The following is an 18,258-nucleotide window of genomic DNA, read 5'->3' as shown; positions in this document are numbered from 1 at the left end:
GTTAGAGAAGAAACCTTAAACTCTATTTGAAAAACCCGCGAAGAAATGGAGCAACTCATCAGAGGCTTGGAAGAAGAAAAATAAGACCTTGATGATGAAGTGGAGGAAACGGTTTAAAAACTGAAAGGCTCTAGTTCTACAACAGATGATTGTTCTAGTGAACTTTTTAATACTCACATAGAATTAGGAGAAGTTAAGAAACAAAATTCAAATTTAGAAAAGGAAAATAAGTGGCTCAAAATGTGTTGCATTAAGTGTAGTCGTCTAGCAAAAGTAATAAAGATAAACAAAATAGTAATTCCCACATGTGCAGTCAAGTTGCCTTCGAACAATTCTGCGATTACAAAAATTTTACTTTCAAAGTTCCTTTTACAGTAGAGTGGATCTGATATTGTGATTTGGCTTTTAGAATTCGAGAGTCGCTTCAAACCAGGGGGAGATCCAACCCCATATAATGAACTTTTCAAGAACTGATTCTATGTTAAGTGAATCATTCCGATTCAGTGATGTTTCAGGGAATCATCCCGATTCAGTGATGTTTCAGGGAATAATCTTGATTCCATCTTAAATGAATCATCTCGATTCAGTGAAGTTTTATGTTAAATGAATCATAACGATTCTGTGAAGTTTGAGTGGAATAACCCTGATTCCATGTTAAATGAATCATTCCGATTCATTGATGTTTTGGAGAGTCATCCTGATTCTGTGCAGTTAAATCAATCATTTCAAACTCGTCATCAAAAGATTCCTGGTTTACTCTTCATAGAGATGAATGTGAAATATCTTGCGGACTCTTCGTCGAGACGTCATCAGAGCCCGAGGGTGAGTCGAGGGGGAGTCTATAACCTAACGCTAAATGGCAACAGTCAACAAAAAATGAAACATCTAACATCTGAACCGTTAGGGGGCACAGACAGTATACATTTTCAAGCATCTACGCCTTCTCCGGGATTCAAACCCGGGCCCTACGACACGGCAGTCAGCGTCACTAACCACTTTCTCGTCTGGGCGCGGTTTCACTTATTCATTAGTATTATTTAATATTATCCCTTCCTATAGAATTAACATCGTATTTAGACTCAGAAAGTATTGAAAATTTCTCAAGTCCCATCGTTATTTTGTTATTGAGTGTAAAATAACGAAGGTTGCAGTTTTGCTTTCATATGGATTTATTGCTACAAGATTTAGATGATAAGCAGTTCGCGTAAGAAATAATTTTGAAGTTAAGTAAGGTGATTTCATTCACTCTCAAATGAAAGTTTCATTAGGATATTTTTATATCTGAACACTCTAGGAAATTAGTCACAAAACACACGCAACGGAAGTAAAAGCTACTCTGCCTCTAGCGTGCATAACAGATATGTGAGAAGGCAGAACTTAAAAGACTACTCATACTATTTAAGCAAATGCATTTAGCATTCATATTATACTTTAATCGGAGGAAAACAACTTGATAGAGGTGCACGTTCAGGAAATTCGTGATTACGGTTGGACATTTTTTTCTGCGAAGAAGGTCAACGTTCTTGGCAAGTTATATGACGCTCGCTTCAACCGCCTGTCCATCAGCAAACACTAAATAGTTTCAGAAATTGCAATTATCACGAGTGAAAAAGTCAAAATCTTCATTAATTACTGTATATGCTCACGTAATATCCGCACCTTTTTTACTAAAATTGCAGCACCAATATGCAGGTGCGGACAATACACGGGTAGTTCAAATGTAACGCTTTTTCTCGTGAGTAATTTTAGGTGTAAATTTCATTTCAAACAGACAAGTTAAGTTCTAAGTGAAAGAAAATGACTAATAAAATAAAAGTATCAAATTTAAAGGTGTTTAATAGCTACGTAAAATTTACAAACTCACATTCTCCTATTCACATATATAATACAAATTACCCCGTTTACGTTATCAACACTAGGCGCGTGTTAGTTTGTACAGGAACACAGTATAGAGGCGATAATTAACCAAAACTTGCAATTTTAATATTTACTTTTACACAAATTAAACAAACGTTGGTTCTTTTAATGCCTTGCACAAATTTATTTAAAAAAAAATTGTTCTGACGCACTGAATGAAAATCCATTTCGTTTCATCATTCGCCGCAACCAGCCTTCACTCGCCTTGAATTGCGATGTAGGAATGTCTTCTTCTCTTGCCGCAGCAAGCGCTCTTACTTGTCACATTTCCCGTGTTACTGCGTACCCTTGGCACGCATATCACAAACATACGCAACTCCGTTTTCCCCCCTAAGTTCGGAAACTTACATTTCGAACCACGAAACGCACGTCTCATTTTGTTCGTTGACGCCAGGAGATCACGCTTTTGGCTGCAATCGCTCACACACTTTTCTCCACCTTATATACTCTTGCTGCAGCTCTTTTTCCCTTTTCCTGCGCAAATTCTACGCCTTTCAGTTTAAAAGCCACTGTATAGCTGCTACATTTCCCCATTTCAAGCACGCTACTTGCTAACTAGCACGAATTCTAAATGATACTATGAATGAAAACATAAAGCTTGAAATATGCGATTCCTCCAAGGAGGAAGGAGGGGAAAGTAATTTCATTACAAAACAGTATTTCCTGGAAGCCAGTGTGGTGAAAATCTGTTTGGACTGCCTTCAGGTATTATCGACCGAGTGGATTGCTGCCGCAGATGTTATGATTGAATAACAGCTGCACCAGAATGCAAGGAATGTCTCTGCTTTCCAGCCTGGGGCCAACCAAAGATAAAAAAATGCATAATCTTTCTTCAAAGATGTTTATTGACTAATGCTATTGACTAAAGAGGAAAAGGAGATGTTAAAAAATATATATATTGAAGAAAGAAATTCTTTAGTTTTTGGGCAGCGGCCATTGTGTGAGTCACTTTTTTTTTACATAAATTTTATCTGTAAAGTTGGGGTGCGGACACGAGCATATACGGTGTGTTTTGACCTTCGGTGATTGTAGCATGACTTTTTTATTCCTCCAATGAAAAAAAAAATCAGAACATGTTTCATATTGTTCTTAATATTTTCCATTTTGTATGTTGGTGAAACAATTGTTTTTAAAATTCACTTTAGATATTTTAAAGTTTAATCCTGAAGTGATTTTTCTCACATAGCTTCGTTTAACCAACAAACTAAACCTAACCGCATTTTGCTGTTTGTAGCTTGGTGTAGAGTAGAAAAAATACTTTCAATGCAGTTTATATGATCTTGTAACGTAATTTCTCATTTCTTTCCTCCCCCTTTTTTGGGGGGGGGGATGAAATTTCGAAAATCACTATTTTTGACCATTTTATGAAACAGAATGGTTGGCTTTAAAAGACTGATTATTAATTGTTGAGAAACGATTTTATTCAAACAAAATAATTTGATCAAAAATGTGGCATTGAGATTAAAAATTAAAGATAAAAAATAAAAATGATTTCTAACATAAGCTTTTGTTTAAATCTCATAAAATCACTATAGAACTAAAAGAAGAAAAAGAAAATTTAATGGAAACAATAGATTAAATTATTCTTTCTAAAAAAATCATATACATTTGTATGTCACGTTTAATAAAAACGGGGGCATCCAAAATAACGAAACCTGTTAATCGAATTGCATTATTGAAAGTGCAATGTAGTCATAGAAAAAGAACCTTTCCCGATATATGAACCGTTAGCGGCCTATTCGCTCAACTAAACGAAATGAAATTTAAGATATTGTTATTTGAAGTTATGTGTTCAAGATCGCGATAATTTAAAACAAGACAGCTCTCACAGTTACGGTTATTGAGAAAACAATGTCGAAATTTTCTAACAGCAACACCCATTTTTTTTCCAGGAAATTGATCAGAGTACTGTAAAACCACAATTGCTTTAGAATGATACACGGGTGACAAAAACCTGCCCACGTAGAACTTTTGTAAAGAAGAGTATTGTAAAGGAACCAAAACAACACAGAGTGGGAGGCGCATTGACGCACTCTGCATAGTTCCAAGTGATAGCCAGTAGAAGCACGAATCACAGAACACCATGTGCAAAACACTGCTCATGGAAAAACTTTAGTAAGCAGAGTGGGAAGACTATCTTCATTCAAGTGTTCGAATGTGCTAAGAAGATGACACTTACAGGAAAACAACGAGGTGAACTGATAAATCTGTTTTATCTGAACAAGGCAAATGGTGCCGAAGCAATGAGAGTTTATCGGCGAAATCATAAGACGTGGCTCATATTCCGTAAAAACTGTACGTGATCTGGTAAACAAATTCGAAGAAACTGGATGCACATGTAATAGACCGCGGTTCGGATGACCATGTATTCCTGCTGAAGTGGTTGTAGAAGTGCATGATACCACTGCTACGCGGTCATTGCATATTGCAAGAAGTGTTGTCTGCAGTTTCGATACACCGAAAACTATAGTTCTCAAGCTTCTGTGGTCTGTTCTACAGAGGTATCCTTACCAATTCCTGCGCGTCCAGATGTTGCCACCTGGAGACGAGGAACAGCGTGTGGACTTGTAAATTGTTTTTCTTGTCAAAAATGATGAAGACAGCAGCATGTAGTCGCTTCAAATATTCTGGACAGATGAGGTATATTTCTTCTTAACTGCGAACGTTAACTCCAAGAACTGCACTCAATGGACCTCACGATCCTCACGAAAATCCTCACGATGTAGCACCAGCGCCTTTACATGAAGCTGAAGTGACGGTGTGGTGAAACACTGCAAGCACATTCGTTCTCCGTCTGTACTTCAACGAAGAAGTCTCTTCCAGAGCTATGAAAACATATTCCATCACAAATCCTCGGTATACAACAATTTTGCAAATTTGCGTAATTTCAGAACTACAGCAGCGAAATGTCGTTAACGACATTGTATAGATGCAAGATGGTGCTCCTACACGCGTCGCCACATGTGTTCGTCAAATGCTGCAATAGAACTTTGAAGATAGAATCATCTCCCGCAACTTTGCAGTGTCTTGGCCACGGTGTTCACCCAACCTCCTTCCAATGCATTTCTGATTCTGCGGTTATATGAAATCTAATGTATATACATCAAATCCACGAAATATGTCATAATTGAAAGATGCCTTAAAACATAAAGTTATACAGATTTTTCCTGTGATGTTACATTCGTCAACAATCTGTTGCATGCCATGCGTTATCACCTGCGAAAGTGGGCACGTTGGGAACTTCTTATTTCAATAAAATGTTTTCCTTGTCCTCTCTCGTGTTGCCCTTGGTCTTTTATAATTCTCTTTTTGGCAAATGCTTTATATTTTTTATACTAGCAATTTTTGTCATACATGTTATAGTTTTTTAATGCATTTATCAATTTGTGAAAAAAAAGGGTTGTGCTGCCATTCAACAATTTCGAAATCTTTTCAGTGTAACCATAGCTCTGTTGTTTAAAATCATCGCAATCTGGCGCATACGTTCAAATAATAATATCCGAAATTTCATTTCGATTGGTTGAGCGGATAAACCGCTAACGATTTATATTTTGGAGAATCATCTGTCGGGGCTTTGTCTATCAGAGGCGCTTCATGCTTTTTGATTATATATGATATAAAATTGTACATGAAGTTTGCAAAGAGAATTATTTAATCTCTTATTCACGTGAATATATATATATATATACATTTTTGTTTTCCCTCTTTTAAATCATTTATTATCTGATGAATTGTAGAAAAAAGACTTATTTAAGAAAACGTTTTAAAATTCATTTTTATTTAACTCCTACACTGAAAGAAATAACGGAAAATATTGAATTATTAAGATACCTCCAAGCCAGGTATGGCCAAACTACAGCCCGCGGACCTGATTCGGCCTATCGGAAGGTTTTATCCGGCCCGCGGCTAGAATTTTAATTTGCCTGTCCTAGGCAAATTAAAAGAAATATATATTTATATATTATATATCCATCTCCTTTTCTGCTTTGCTTAAATATTATTTTTTTCAAAGAACTGATGATATTTTCACGTTCCCTATTTTTGTTCTACAAAACATAAATCGACGGGAATAGCAAACACAGACAGCTTTCAATCGGTAAAGTGTTAAAAAGCGGAAGTTCTTTCTTAGTTATAGCGGTATATTAGCGCCAACAAGCGCATTTCTTTCTCGAGGAGCATACATACAGGAATCCAACATAGGTGAGTTAGACCTCACACATGGCAGACTGCGAATTTTAAGATCCAGCCAGCGGCTTTTTCTTTTGGTGCGAGTTCTAATATTATTGATTGCGTATTGAAAAATTGCGAACACATAGCATCATTGTGAATAGTGGTAAAATAATTAAAAGTATAGAGTAGCTAGTGCTTGTTTGAGTTATTCTTAAAATATTTCAACCCCAAAATGGGTACTAAAAACATAAAGCTGATTCAGAGCGCGCTGTGCTTTTAGTGATAAATAGACCTGGAAATATTTTTGACAATTGTAAAAGATAAACCAGTGTGTCTCATTTTCAATGAAGCTGTAACAGCCTTCAAAGAATATAACATTTCACATCTAATCACAAGAATTCCAATTACGAAGCATTGTCGAATATGAAATGCAGAATGTCTGTAAAAATTACCATGCTGAGAAATTTTTTTTCAAGAAGGTAAACAGTATCCAAGAAGCAGTTACACATGCAAGTTACATTGTAGCATACAATTGCTAAAAATAAAAAAATAATAAAGCCCTCAGTGATAGGGAGTTCGTTAAACTATGCATGCTCCAAGTTGTGATGTTTTATGTCCAGACAAGAAAAATAATTTTGAAACGAAGCTAATCTCGAAAAACGATGACTTCTAGAATCGAAATCATCTGTAAAAATTTGATATCACAATTAGAGTCAAAGACTGGCCAGTTTAAATTTTGCTCCACGATTATGGATGAAAGCACTGATATGAATGATACTGCTCAGTTAGTATTATTTATAAGAGGTGTTGATGAGAACTTCGAAATTACTGAGGAAATGGCATGCATGCGTTCTTCAAAAGGAACTAGAACGGGATGTGATATTTTTAGTGAACATCAGGAAGGGCTTTTAACTTTGAAAGTAGCTATAACAAATATGTGCAACATTACGGGTAATGGAGCACTAAATATGACAGCAAAAAAATCTGGATTTCGTGGAAGCTTTAATCAAAACTATCCCGGGAACAATATTGTTTTTCTATATTGTATTGTACATCAAGATGCTCTGCGTAAACCTGCATTGAACATGAAACCCGTGCTTGATGCAGTCATGAAGCTGTAAATACTATTCGATCTCGTAGGCTTACTCACAGGCAGTTTCGAGATTTTCTTTAGCCCGTGCAATCTAAACTCTCTCTTGTACTGTATTACACGAAAATAAGGTGGCTTAGTGCAGGATGTGCTTTCGAGCCAGTCTGGCAGCTGAAAGACGTCATTGTGTCGTTCTTCGATGAGAAACAGTGTGCTGCTGAGTGCAAAATGTTAGAAGACACAGAATGGCTTTCGGACTTTGCATTTTTCACAGACCTTCTTTGTTATATGAGCAACTTGAATGTCAAGATGCAAGGGAAAATCAATTAATCGATGATATCTGAGCCCATCTCAAAGGTTTCTAAACTAAAATTTAATCTGTTTGCTGGGCAGCTAGCTAAGAACGAGTCTCATTTCCCGAGGTTACATTCAATACCTTCAGTAAATGAAGAGAAACTTAAGAATTATGAAGATGGCTTGAAAAAAACTGCGTTTTAAGTTCGAACGATGATTTTAAGATTTCAATGCCATTCAAACAGAATTGGATATTTTTACCATGCCTTTCAACGTAAATTGTGAAGCAGTGAGGTCAGATTTGTAGCTTGAATTAATTGAGTTGCAATCTAATTATCATCTCAAGCAGTTATTTCTAAATATGTCAAAGTCAGAGTTTTAAAAAATAATGATCGAAAGTAAGGTTCCCGAACTTAATATCTCACGCTCAGAAAATCAGTGGTGTTTTCAGCTATGAACTTTAGAAAGAATTATTTCAGAAGTAGACTGACAGATGAGCATTTAGCCTCGTTCCTTAGAATCAGTACACCTCACTTCGAACCTCAATACGAGGAACATTTAAAAATGAAATCGCAATTTCATTCATCTCATTAATATTGTTGCGTGGGTACGGGTTCGTTACGAAATGAATGCACAAGTCCGATGAAAAATGAACAAAAATTTATTATTATCACAACAAAAATGCTTAAATTTTCTCAAATTATCATGCAGTATTACAATATTTCACAGTAGTTATCTTTTAACTACTCAAATATCCAATAGAACGTAATTCAAAACAGCTAAAGAACGCTAATCCGCGAATTCGCTACAATCAACAACAGTAGTTTTCTAAACAACAACAAACTAAGCAACTACTACAAACTGAGATGTTTTTCTCCTTTTATAAGATTTTAAAATCACGCGCTAGAATTTTCCAGTACTTTCTCGAAATCAAAAAGAGATATTTATTTATTTAATGCACGCGCTCTTGTATTTTCAATTTTCCGGCTTAGCTCTCTTTTAATATTCGTCACGCGCTGCACTGCGCGAGAAATAAAACCATTTAATTTATAATTGAACTAACATTAGCTTTTTAAATACCAAATTCGTAACACTGCCCCCTTCCCAAGGACTGCACGTCCCGGGCAGTACAATCCCTGGACAGGAAGCTAAACTTACAACTGTGGCATAAATGCATTAATAAGCATTTCATTACAATAATAAACGACATGAACAATAAATGCAATACAAAAAAACAAATCAAATGCTATCAAATACAAATCAAATACACATTTAAAAACAAAATGGATCATGGTCTTATACTATTTACAATTATTTACATTATGTACTATGGCCATAGTAATGAGCTAACCTGTCGTAATGAACGACTTTAGGTTTAGAGTTCGAAGACTTACGAATCCGAACCACGACGTCATTCAGCCTGTTTAGGACTGTGTACGGCCCATCCCAAGGTGACTGTAATTTCGGACAAAGTCCTTTCCGTTGAGTCGGATTCCACAACCACACCTTGTCTCCTTCGTGGAATTGATGTTCAGTAGCTCTTGTGTCGTATCGGGTCTTCATCTTCTCCGTCGCCAAGTTGACTCGCTCTCGTGCAAAATTGTGCATCACTTCAAACCGGGCCTGGAGATCTTGAATATATTCCTCAGACGATGAAGGAGCATCCGGAGGGCGGCCAAACAATAGATCACAAGGCAGACGAAGGTCACGACCGAAGAGCATCTGTGATGGTGAGTAGCCGGTAGTCTCGTGGACAGCACTGCGGTAAGCCAGTAAAAAGAGTGGTAATTTCTTGTCCCAGTCCTGTTGGTTTCTGGAAACCACTAATGAGAGGTTATTAAGGATGGTTCGATTGAACCTCTCTACCATGCCGTCCGACTGGGGATGCAATGGCGTCGTTTGAGTTTTGTCAATGCCAAGTAGTTTGCATAGTTCTTTGATTACTGCCGAGGCAAAATTCCTTCTCTGATCGGAATGTAACTGAAGAGGCACTCCGAATCTGGAAATCCAGCGCTGTATCATTACCTCAGCTACTGTGACTGCCTCTTGATCAGGAATAGGATAAGCTTCAGGCCACTTGGTGAAGTAATCAATGACAACGAGTATGTATTTGTTGCCATCAGCAGTTCGTGGCAGAGGTCCCAGGATGTCAAAGGCGATACGTTCAAAAGGCGCACCTACGTTGTAACGTTGCAGTCTGCCTCGGCTGCGTTTCCTAGGTCCTTTTCGAGCTGCACAGGCATCGCAAGATCGGCACCACTTTTGCACGTCATTCTTTGCATTATTCCAGTAAAAGCGCTCACGAACTCTCTGTAAGGTCTTCATAATTCCAAAGTGACCTCCTGTAGGGCTGTTATGTAGTTCTTTGAGGACATCAGGAATCCGGGATTATGGAAGTATCAGTTGCCATCGGAACGTCTTCCCATCATCCGACTCGAATTTCCGGTATAAGACGCCGTTTCGAATGTGAAGTGAATCCCAGAGTGCCCAGTATTGTTTTGTTGTAGGACTACAGATAGAAATGTCCTGCCATGTAGGTTTTCTGTTTGATGACTCTATTAAATCAAGTATGGGTTTAATGTCGCGGTCTTCCAGCTGGTCTCTCCTGACTTCATCATCACTCCACGGGTCTCGATCAGCCGATGTTGATGTTGTAATTTGTCTTGCGACCGGAGTCAGCAGCTCGTATTTCGCTTCCACCCTGGAACAATATCGACAGTTTTCTTGGCAAGGTCTTCTAGACAGGGCGTCGGCGTTTCCGTGTGATGATCCCTTACGATGACGGATAGTGATGTCATATTCTTGGAGTCTCTGTATCCACCTGGCTATTTGACCCTCAGGATTTTTGAAATTTAAAAGCCAGGCCAATAAGGCATGGTCCGTGCGGAGGAGGAATTTTCTCCCGTATAGATAATGATGGAAATGTTCTACAGCTTTGACTATGGCGAGTAACTCTTTCCTTGTGACACAGTAATTCCTCTCCGGTTTAGACAGGCACTTGCTCCAGTAAGCTACTACCCGTTCTTGGCCGTCCATTTCTTGGGACAAAACAGCACCGACACTTTCATTGCTCGCGTCGGTGTCGAGAATAAATGGTCTGTCGAGCTGAGGATACGTCAGGATTGGAGCAGATGTTAAAGCTTCCTTTAAGTTGTTAAATGCATCCTCGCATTCCTTTGTCCACAAGAATCTTTGCTTGCTCTCTGTCAGCTTGTGAAGTGGTCTTGCGATGGAAGAAAAGTTCTTCACGAATCTCCTATAGTAGGTGCAAAGCCCTAGGAAGCTTCTCAGCTGATGGACATTTTCGGGACGCGTCCAGGATTTAACCGCTGATACCTTTTCAGGATCCGTGCGCACACCTTCTGCAGAGATGACATGTCCCAGGTAAGTCACTTCCTTTCGAAACAATTCGCATTTAGCGGGAGTCAGCTTCAGATTGGCCTCTTTCAGTTTCTGAAGCACCTTTCTAAGACTTTCTAGATGCTCTTCAAAACTCTTTCCGACGATGATGATATCGTCCAGGTATATCAGACAGGCTTCGTAGGAAAGGCCTTTCAAAACAGTCTCCATAAGACGTTCGAATGTTGCCGGCGCATTACACAGTCCAAACGGCATCACTTTGAACTGCCAAAGTCCTTGTCCCGTAGTAAATGCCGTCTTTTCTCGGTCATCAGGATGGATTTCTACCTGCCAATACCCACTCTTTAAATCAAGTGTTGAGAACCACTTGCTTCCAGAAAGAGTGTCTAGAATGTCATCAATTCTAGGAAGAGGGTAACTGTCTTTCTTCGTAACCTCATTCAACCGGCGATAGTCAACGCAAAATCTTGTTGAGCCGTCTTTCTTTCTGACGAGAACGATGGGAGATGCCCATGGACTCGCTGAAGGCTCGATGACATCGCCTTCTTCCATATCTTTTAACAGTGTTCGCACCTCTTCCTGTTTAGCAAACGGTAGACGTCTTGGATGTTGCTTGATCGGGGGATGATCGCCAGTATCTATTCTATGTTGTGTCAAACTAGTTCGACCCACGTCAGAAGACGAGCGGGAGAAAACAACTTGAAGATCTTTAATGACGCGATCGGCAGCATTTTTCTCCTTATCGTTTAATTGTGCATTCTGCAATAACTCCGATGTAATGCTCTCTGAGGACACGGATTCTGGGATGTTACTCTTTCTTTCAACGCTGGTTACTGGAGTACATGTCGCAACCACTTCACCTTTCTTAATAACTCTCGACTTTTCAGTTACATTGGCGACTCTCACCGGGATAGCCGTTCTGGATAGGTCGACGAGTGTTGAGGCTACTAATACTGCTTTTGGGATATTACAGTTATTGGGATATTCTATGATGCCGTAGCGGAAATTTCTATTTTCGGCTATGGATCCAGGAAGTAAAATTTCTGTTCTTGCCGGTATTGTAATATAGTCTTGTGCTATGATTTTATGGACAGATTTAACTTCTTCATCATTAACGAGAAATAACGCTATGTCCTCAGATGTAGAATGCAATTCGTTATTTTTAAAATCCAAGGAAAAATTGTATTTCCTTAGAAAGTCCAATCCGAGTATGCAAGAATCAGTGATTTCTGCTACATATGCCGTGTGATGGTAAGCGGCACTTCCAAACGTGATGTTAACATTTACTTTTCCGTCGATGTCGATCTTCTCACCGGACACAGTCTGGAGGGTAACGCAGGGCGGCGTCCAGATAAGTTTGTTTCCTAGTTGTTGAGCCAAATCTTTTCGGATGATGGTGACGTTGGCTCCTGTATCTATAGTCATATTGCACGGAACTCCATTAACATGTCCTATTATGAAAAGTCCATTGCTGCCGCCTCTCACTGCAGAAATCTGAAGCGCTTTAAGCGGGGGCTTTTCATTATCTGGCAACCTCCGCCCCGCGAGATGGCCACTAATTAGTTTCCCTGCTGCTTGTTAGAAGCGGTCTTAACATCAGTACCCTGGGGTGTTTTGCAGTTTCGTCGTATGTGACCTTCAGAACAGCAGTTCCAGCACTTAACGGTCGGTTTCTTCTCACCAATATTCCGTCTCAAGGCGTTCAGTTGTCTAGTTAAATCGTCAAGTCGAGCGGTGACTTGATCCCCTGGCTCCTGGACTTGAGCAGCTCTGACTGGGTGGCGGTCTCGACGAGTGGCTTGCTGGGCTGCCTCAAATTTCATGGCGTACACTAGAGCACTTTTTAAATCTTTTACATCCGCCATTCGTAGAGCTTTCTGTATTTCAGTATCTCGGATGCCGTCGATAAAGTATTGCAAGGACAGGATTTCCCTTGTTTCTGTCGGGCATTCCGAAAAGGCGAGATGGGACAGCCTTTCAACATCCGCGGCGAGCTCCTGAAGTGTTTCGGTAGGCTTCTGTTGACGAGATTTTAATTGGAGCCTGCTGTAGTCTTTTAAACACTTCTCCCCAAAGCGCAACTCCAAGGCGCCGGACAGAGCTTCGAAATCTAACCTTTTGTTTTCGGGAAGCGTCTGCAGGATATCCGCTGCGTCTGCTCTCAGAGAAGCGGCGAGATGACAGGCCTTAGCTTGGGAATCCCATCCATTCGCATCCGCCACGATAGAAAACTGGGTCTTATACACTTGCCAGGATGGCTTCCCATCATATGTGGATATCTTCAGAGATGGACGAGCAGGCATCGGTAAGAATTTAAAATCATCACTCTTACTCCCAGCCGTCGCTACGAATTTCTTTAAAGTTTCCAGTTCTTTGGCAACCGCACAAACCCGGTCATCAATTTGTTGTTCGATTTTTTTCTGAACGGAACAAACTCTTTCTTCTATTTCTTCTTTAACAGAAGAAACATTTTCCTCAATTTGTCCCACTTTATTCTCAACCACATCTATTCTGCCTTCCATAGCATCGAATTTGGTTTCTATTATGCAGGCAATTTCTCTTTTCATTTCGCATTGACTTTCTTCAATCTTGACTTGAACAGCTTTTATTTCTTCTTTAACAGATTCCTTAACAACTTTTATTTCGTCTTTAAAAGTTAATTGACCAGTTTGAATGGCCTTCATTTCTTCCTTAACGGATTCTTGGCCCAATTTCATCTCGCCTTTAATTTCTTCTTTAACGGAGTTGACGGCTCCTTCCATCTTTTCTTGGAAAGCAGCAAATGCAGTCATCATTTGCCTGAATTGTTCTTCCATCGCTCTTGTTATTGGCATTCGTATCCCACTTCTGACACCAAAAATTGTTGCGTGCGTACGGGTTCGTTACGAAATGAATGCACAAGTCCGATGAAAAATGAACAAAAATTTATTATTATCACAACAAAAATGCTTAAATTTTCTCAAATTATCATGCAGTATTACAATATTTCACAGTAGTTATCTTTTAACTACTCAAATATCCAATAGAACGTAATTCAAAACAGCTAAAGAACGCTAATCCGCGAATTCGCTACAATCAACAACAGTAGTTTTCTAAACAACAACAAACTAAGCAACTACTACAACTACTACTAAAAACTAAAAACTAAAAACTGAGATGTTTTCCTCCTTTTATAAGATTTTAAAATCACGCGCTAGAATTTTCCAGTACTTTCTCGAAATCAAAAAGAGATATTTATTTATTTAATGCACGCGCTCTTGTATTTTCAATTTTCCGGCTTAGCTCTCTTTTAATATTCGTCACGCGCTGCACTGCGCGAGAAATAAAACCATTTAATTTATAATTGAACTAACATTAGCTTTTTAAATATCAAATTCGTAACAATATATTTAAATAGTAATACCGAAAAATTTGTATATTACTTTTAAAATTTTAGAAAAATTTATCTTGGCCCGCCAAAACCTTTTTTTTTTTTACCTGATTTTTGGCCCGCGACCGAAAAAGTTCGCTCATCCCTGCTCCAAGCAATATGTAATTTCATTTTTCAAGCCTTAATAGATACTGAAATAAATAAATTGTAAAACAGATTCGAGTTTCACAAGAAGACACATAAAAAAATTTAAAATGTTCGTTTTAATTGTTATTTATATAAGCGTAAGAAACAATTTCGGTTACTGATTTACTTACCATCAGTAGTCACAGCTCGAACTCTCACTAAATCAGATTTGTTCCCAACTAGAAGTATTGCACTTTTTCGGAAGAGACGTTGTACTTTAGACAACAAATCCAAAGCTCGTAGGAAACTCCTGCGATTCGTTACAGAATAGATGATCACGTGAGCATCAGCGAATGGTATACTGGTTGTTTGCTGCGAATCCCCTCCTTTTGCCTCTCGCTCTTCAAGCTAAATAGTATTAAAGAATCATTTTTAGTGTAACGGCAATTAGTTATTAGACATTTCACATTAAACAGAAGAATAAATTAAAAGATGAAATTTTTTATTTCTTCAAAATAGTGTATATACTTTTTCAGTCCCATTTTAAATTGCAACAATTCTTTAGACTGCAACGTAAAATATATAGAAGTATAAAGCTTGAAAGTCTAGCTGATAAGAATCTGTATCATACAAATTCTTTTCAATATTTTCAAAAAATGGGAAAAGATAAACCGTACAAGAATTCGAAACACGTGTATGTATCACTATGTTATTATTATTATTATAAGAAATGATAACAAATTAAGTAGAACTGATTATCAGTATTTATATCTTAATACAGATATTTTAAATTTACAATACCTGAATCAACTACAAAATAACGTTTAGTTCCAAAGAGTTTCAGATGGCTGATTCAATACAATTGATTGAGATGATTTAAGTACACGCTACTTGCATATTTATTCGCGTAAACGTGTTCTCTGCTTAATACAAGAAAGTATATTTTTTTAAATATTAGCAGTAATTAAAGGAATACTTTTCGACCCAATTATTCAACGAGGAAAACATCCCCGCTCCCCCGACATTCCTGAAAATTTGAAGAACAAGTTTCAGAATCGAGATCTAATCGGTATATGTCGTAACCATGGTTACGACAGCTGCGGTCGACTTCCCAAACTGCCCCCTCCCGCTTCATTTCCATTTAGCAAGTTTTGTTTCATGAAAAGCTAACGAATGAAGGCTGACTTAACCTATAGCCTAAATTGAGGTGGATAAAAGAAGACAATATGACAGACGTATCTCCGAGACGAGAGTATTGCAGTATCACTGCTAAACATTCGGCGAACCTCTCACGTCAATGCTATTGCAAAGTAAAATATTCATATAAAGCAAAACTCTGCTTAAAGAAGGATCTGAATTCCTGAATCACTCCAATTCAAAGTACTTCTTTTTACAATCTACGCAGGCTGATTAAAAGCTTTTAGGACTGAAATTTATTATAAGCTGACTCTACTATACATATTTCTTTAATTTTTTTCCAAAGTGAAGTCGTTCACACTGAGTTATATATTTTTTAATGTTTTACATGGTGACACAAAATTATCACATAGATTGTTTCGCGATATCCCTTCTAGAACTGCTGCCACAGCATTTTCGCTTCCTTGTCAGAAGACAGGTTAGGCTAATTATCTGAATATGGCAAAGTGCACGAGGGCTATCTGCCCAGAGGGATGTCTTCGAGGAGGATTTTCTAAGACAACCTGGATCGCATTCTTATTACATGTTGGAAAACCACGAAAACGAATCATACAGATAGCCCTTTCTCTCCGGATGGAACTCAGAATGAATTCCCAGTATTCAGCTGTCTTATCCACGCGGACACTACTGGGTACTGGGACCTCCATGTCTGAAGCAAACCCCATCCTGTACATTTATAAATATTGTTAGTGTTCAAAATGCCCAGAAATCATGTCGCTGCACCTGTAGGCTACGTTAAAAGTATTTTCGTATTGCCGTTCAGTTTCAGGTAATTCTAATACTATTACATCAGCAGCATGTACCTGGCCATTAGCATCGAGTAAAACAACTATTTCTTAAGCAAATCCAAACTTTACTTCGTCACGATACCCCCAAATGGGATTTCTTTGTTTTTACAGTAAAGTGTTTCCTTTGCATTGACAGTCTTGAAGTGGACAGGGTTAAATCTTTCACCATCGAATGCTTGTGTAGATAATAGATTTAAACTTTCTAAATACACGAAGTTATTTAGTCTTTCTCAACTTTCATGAAGAAACGTACTAAAAGATTCAATTTAATATTGTGAAGTATCGTAGCTTTTAAGCTACAGTTTCAGATATGTCGATGCTTGACACTTAGCATAGCTCTGCCACGTCTAGCCTCAGAAAAGACAAATAAACTCAGACTTAAAATTTAAGAAGCAATGCTTTTACTAATCAATACATGATTCGGCTAACCTGGTCGGTGTGGTGGTTAGCGATGTTGGCTGCATTATCAATAGCCTGAGTTCGAGAGGCTCGATGCTTGCAAGTGCAGAGTGTCTTTGCTGTGCGAGGACATCTAAAATAGATAGCGAGCCGAAAATACTCTCGAGTGGTTTGGTTGTGGGGAAAGAGAAGTAGAAAACCCTTGTATTTGTCCACCAGGCTATTTTCCTTATAACAGTACTGATGCTGAGTAAAGACATTCTCTTGCCTATAAGGTGCCCGAGGGCCTTGCCAACGACAGATGCAGTTCTGCTTATTCTCGTAGTTATAAAATTCGTGGACTTGTCTGAATATTACTCTCAGAGAAGTGAAATGAATCACAGTAGCAATACAAGAGAAGGAAAATCATGAATGCAATGAAAGAGACAAAATAACCCGGTTGGGCAAAACTTCCCAACATTCAGGTAAAATAGACAGATGCGAAGGAAAGGTTAAACTAGTATAAAGTATTTTCTTCCTCCTTATTTTCATGAAATAACTGATAATACGCCCGTCTGGCAGTAGGGAGGTCTGAAGTTCGAATCCTGGTAGCGATACTGCTTCATTTTCTCACATTATTTATTCAAAACATATGCAGGTCTCTACAGTGGTGTCCGAATTCGTGGTGGACGATAATTCATCACCACTAGAATCCTGACGATTAAATCGCCGCCTTCTCTATCATCGTTTAACTGGAGAAGAGTGTAAGGTATTGTCTCCCTCCTTATGCTATGTCTTCGCGATGTAATTGGAAGCACGTCGTTCGGCAGACAACCAGAACGTCCAGAATTTAAGTCCTGGTGAGAGCACTGCACCTTTCTGATGTTTCCTGCTCCGACAAACCTAACGATTCTATGATCTTAAGTCACCGAAATGTAATAGTACATACATTTGTAGAATGTAGAACCACTACAACACTGAAGAAATGCTGATTTTCTTAGCAATGAGGTAAAATATTTGATTTTTATTTCGAAAGCCAATACAAATTCAGTAAATTTAAACAAGTGGTATTTATCTGTGCAGACATGATAAACTACATTTATTATAACTTTGCGTACATTCTGTTTAAAGGGTTTCATTCTAAAACATATTAAGCAATGTTTTTGAAGGAAACTGGGTACAGTCCTGATAATCTGGCATGTTTGTTAATCGTAAATCGAAACACCTTTCCGGCTGATGTAAGATTTCATATACTTACCTATGAAGAAATTCAAATGTTCTTCAGACACTTATAGACTGACAAGCGAGTTATTGCTCTACTCTGAATGAAGTCCTGCATAGGGTTAAAATAACCTTTTCGTTATTTATTTAAATTTAACAAAACGCACTCCTTGTGCTTTAAAAACAAAACTCAGTCGTTTTCGGAAATTTAAAATAACATACGTTGAAATTTAAATTCAAGTATCGTAGTCGAAGACTACGTAAAATAGCTGCCTGGCTCAAATATTTAACAACGAGGTTTTAACGTGACTATCAAAATTGTTAAAGCCGAATAAGTTTGGTAGGGT

The 18,258-nt window shown here is 38.2% G+C and overlaps 1 protein-coding gene across 1 annotated transcript in view; it reads right to left on the bottom strand.

The window, feature by feature from the left end:
* Positions 1-18,258, bottom strand: part of LOC118204726 (uncharacterized) — a 149,869-nt gene that overhangs the window by 16,788 nt on the left and 114,823 nt on the right. Inside the window, exon 6 of the mRNA XM_085813348.1 lies at positions 14,519-14,735. Within this exon, the coding sequence (XP_085669474.1) occupies positions 14,519-14,735 (217 nt within the window). The remainder of the gene's footprint in view (positions 1-14,518; positions 14,736-18,258) is intronic.

Source organism: Stegodyphus dumicola, chromosome 3, assembly GCF_044657685.1.
Source record: "Stegodyphus dumicola isolate Sdum_Otavi_A_Nest chromosome 3, ASM4465768v1".
Taxonomy (NCBI): Eukaryota; Metazoa; Arthropoda; class Arachnida; order Araneae; family Eresidae; genus Stegodyphus; species Stegodyphus dumicola.
Note: the sequence above shows the minus strand (reverse complement) of the source record. Positions and strands in the feature narration are given on the sequence as shown.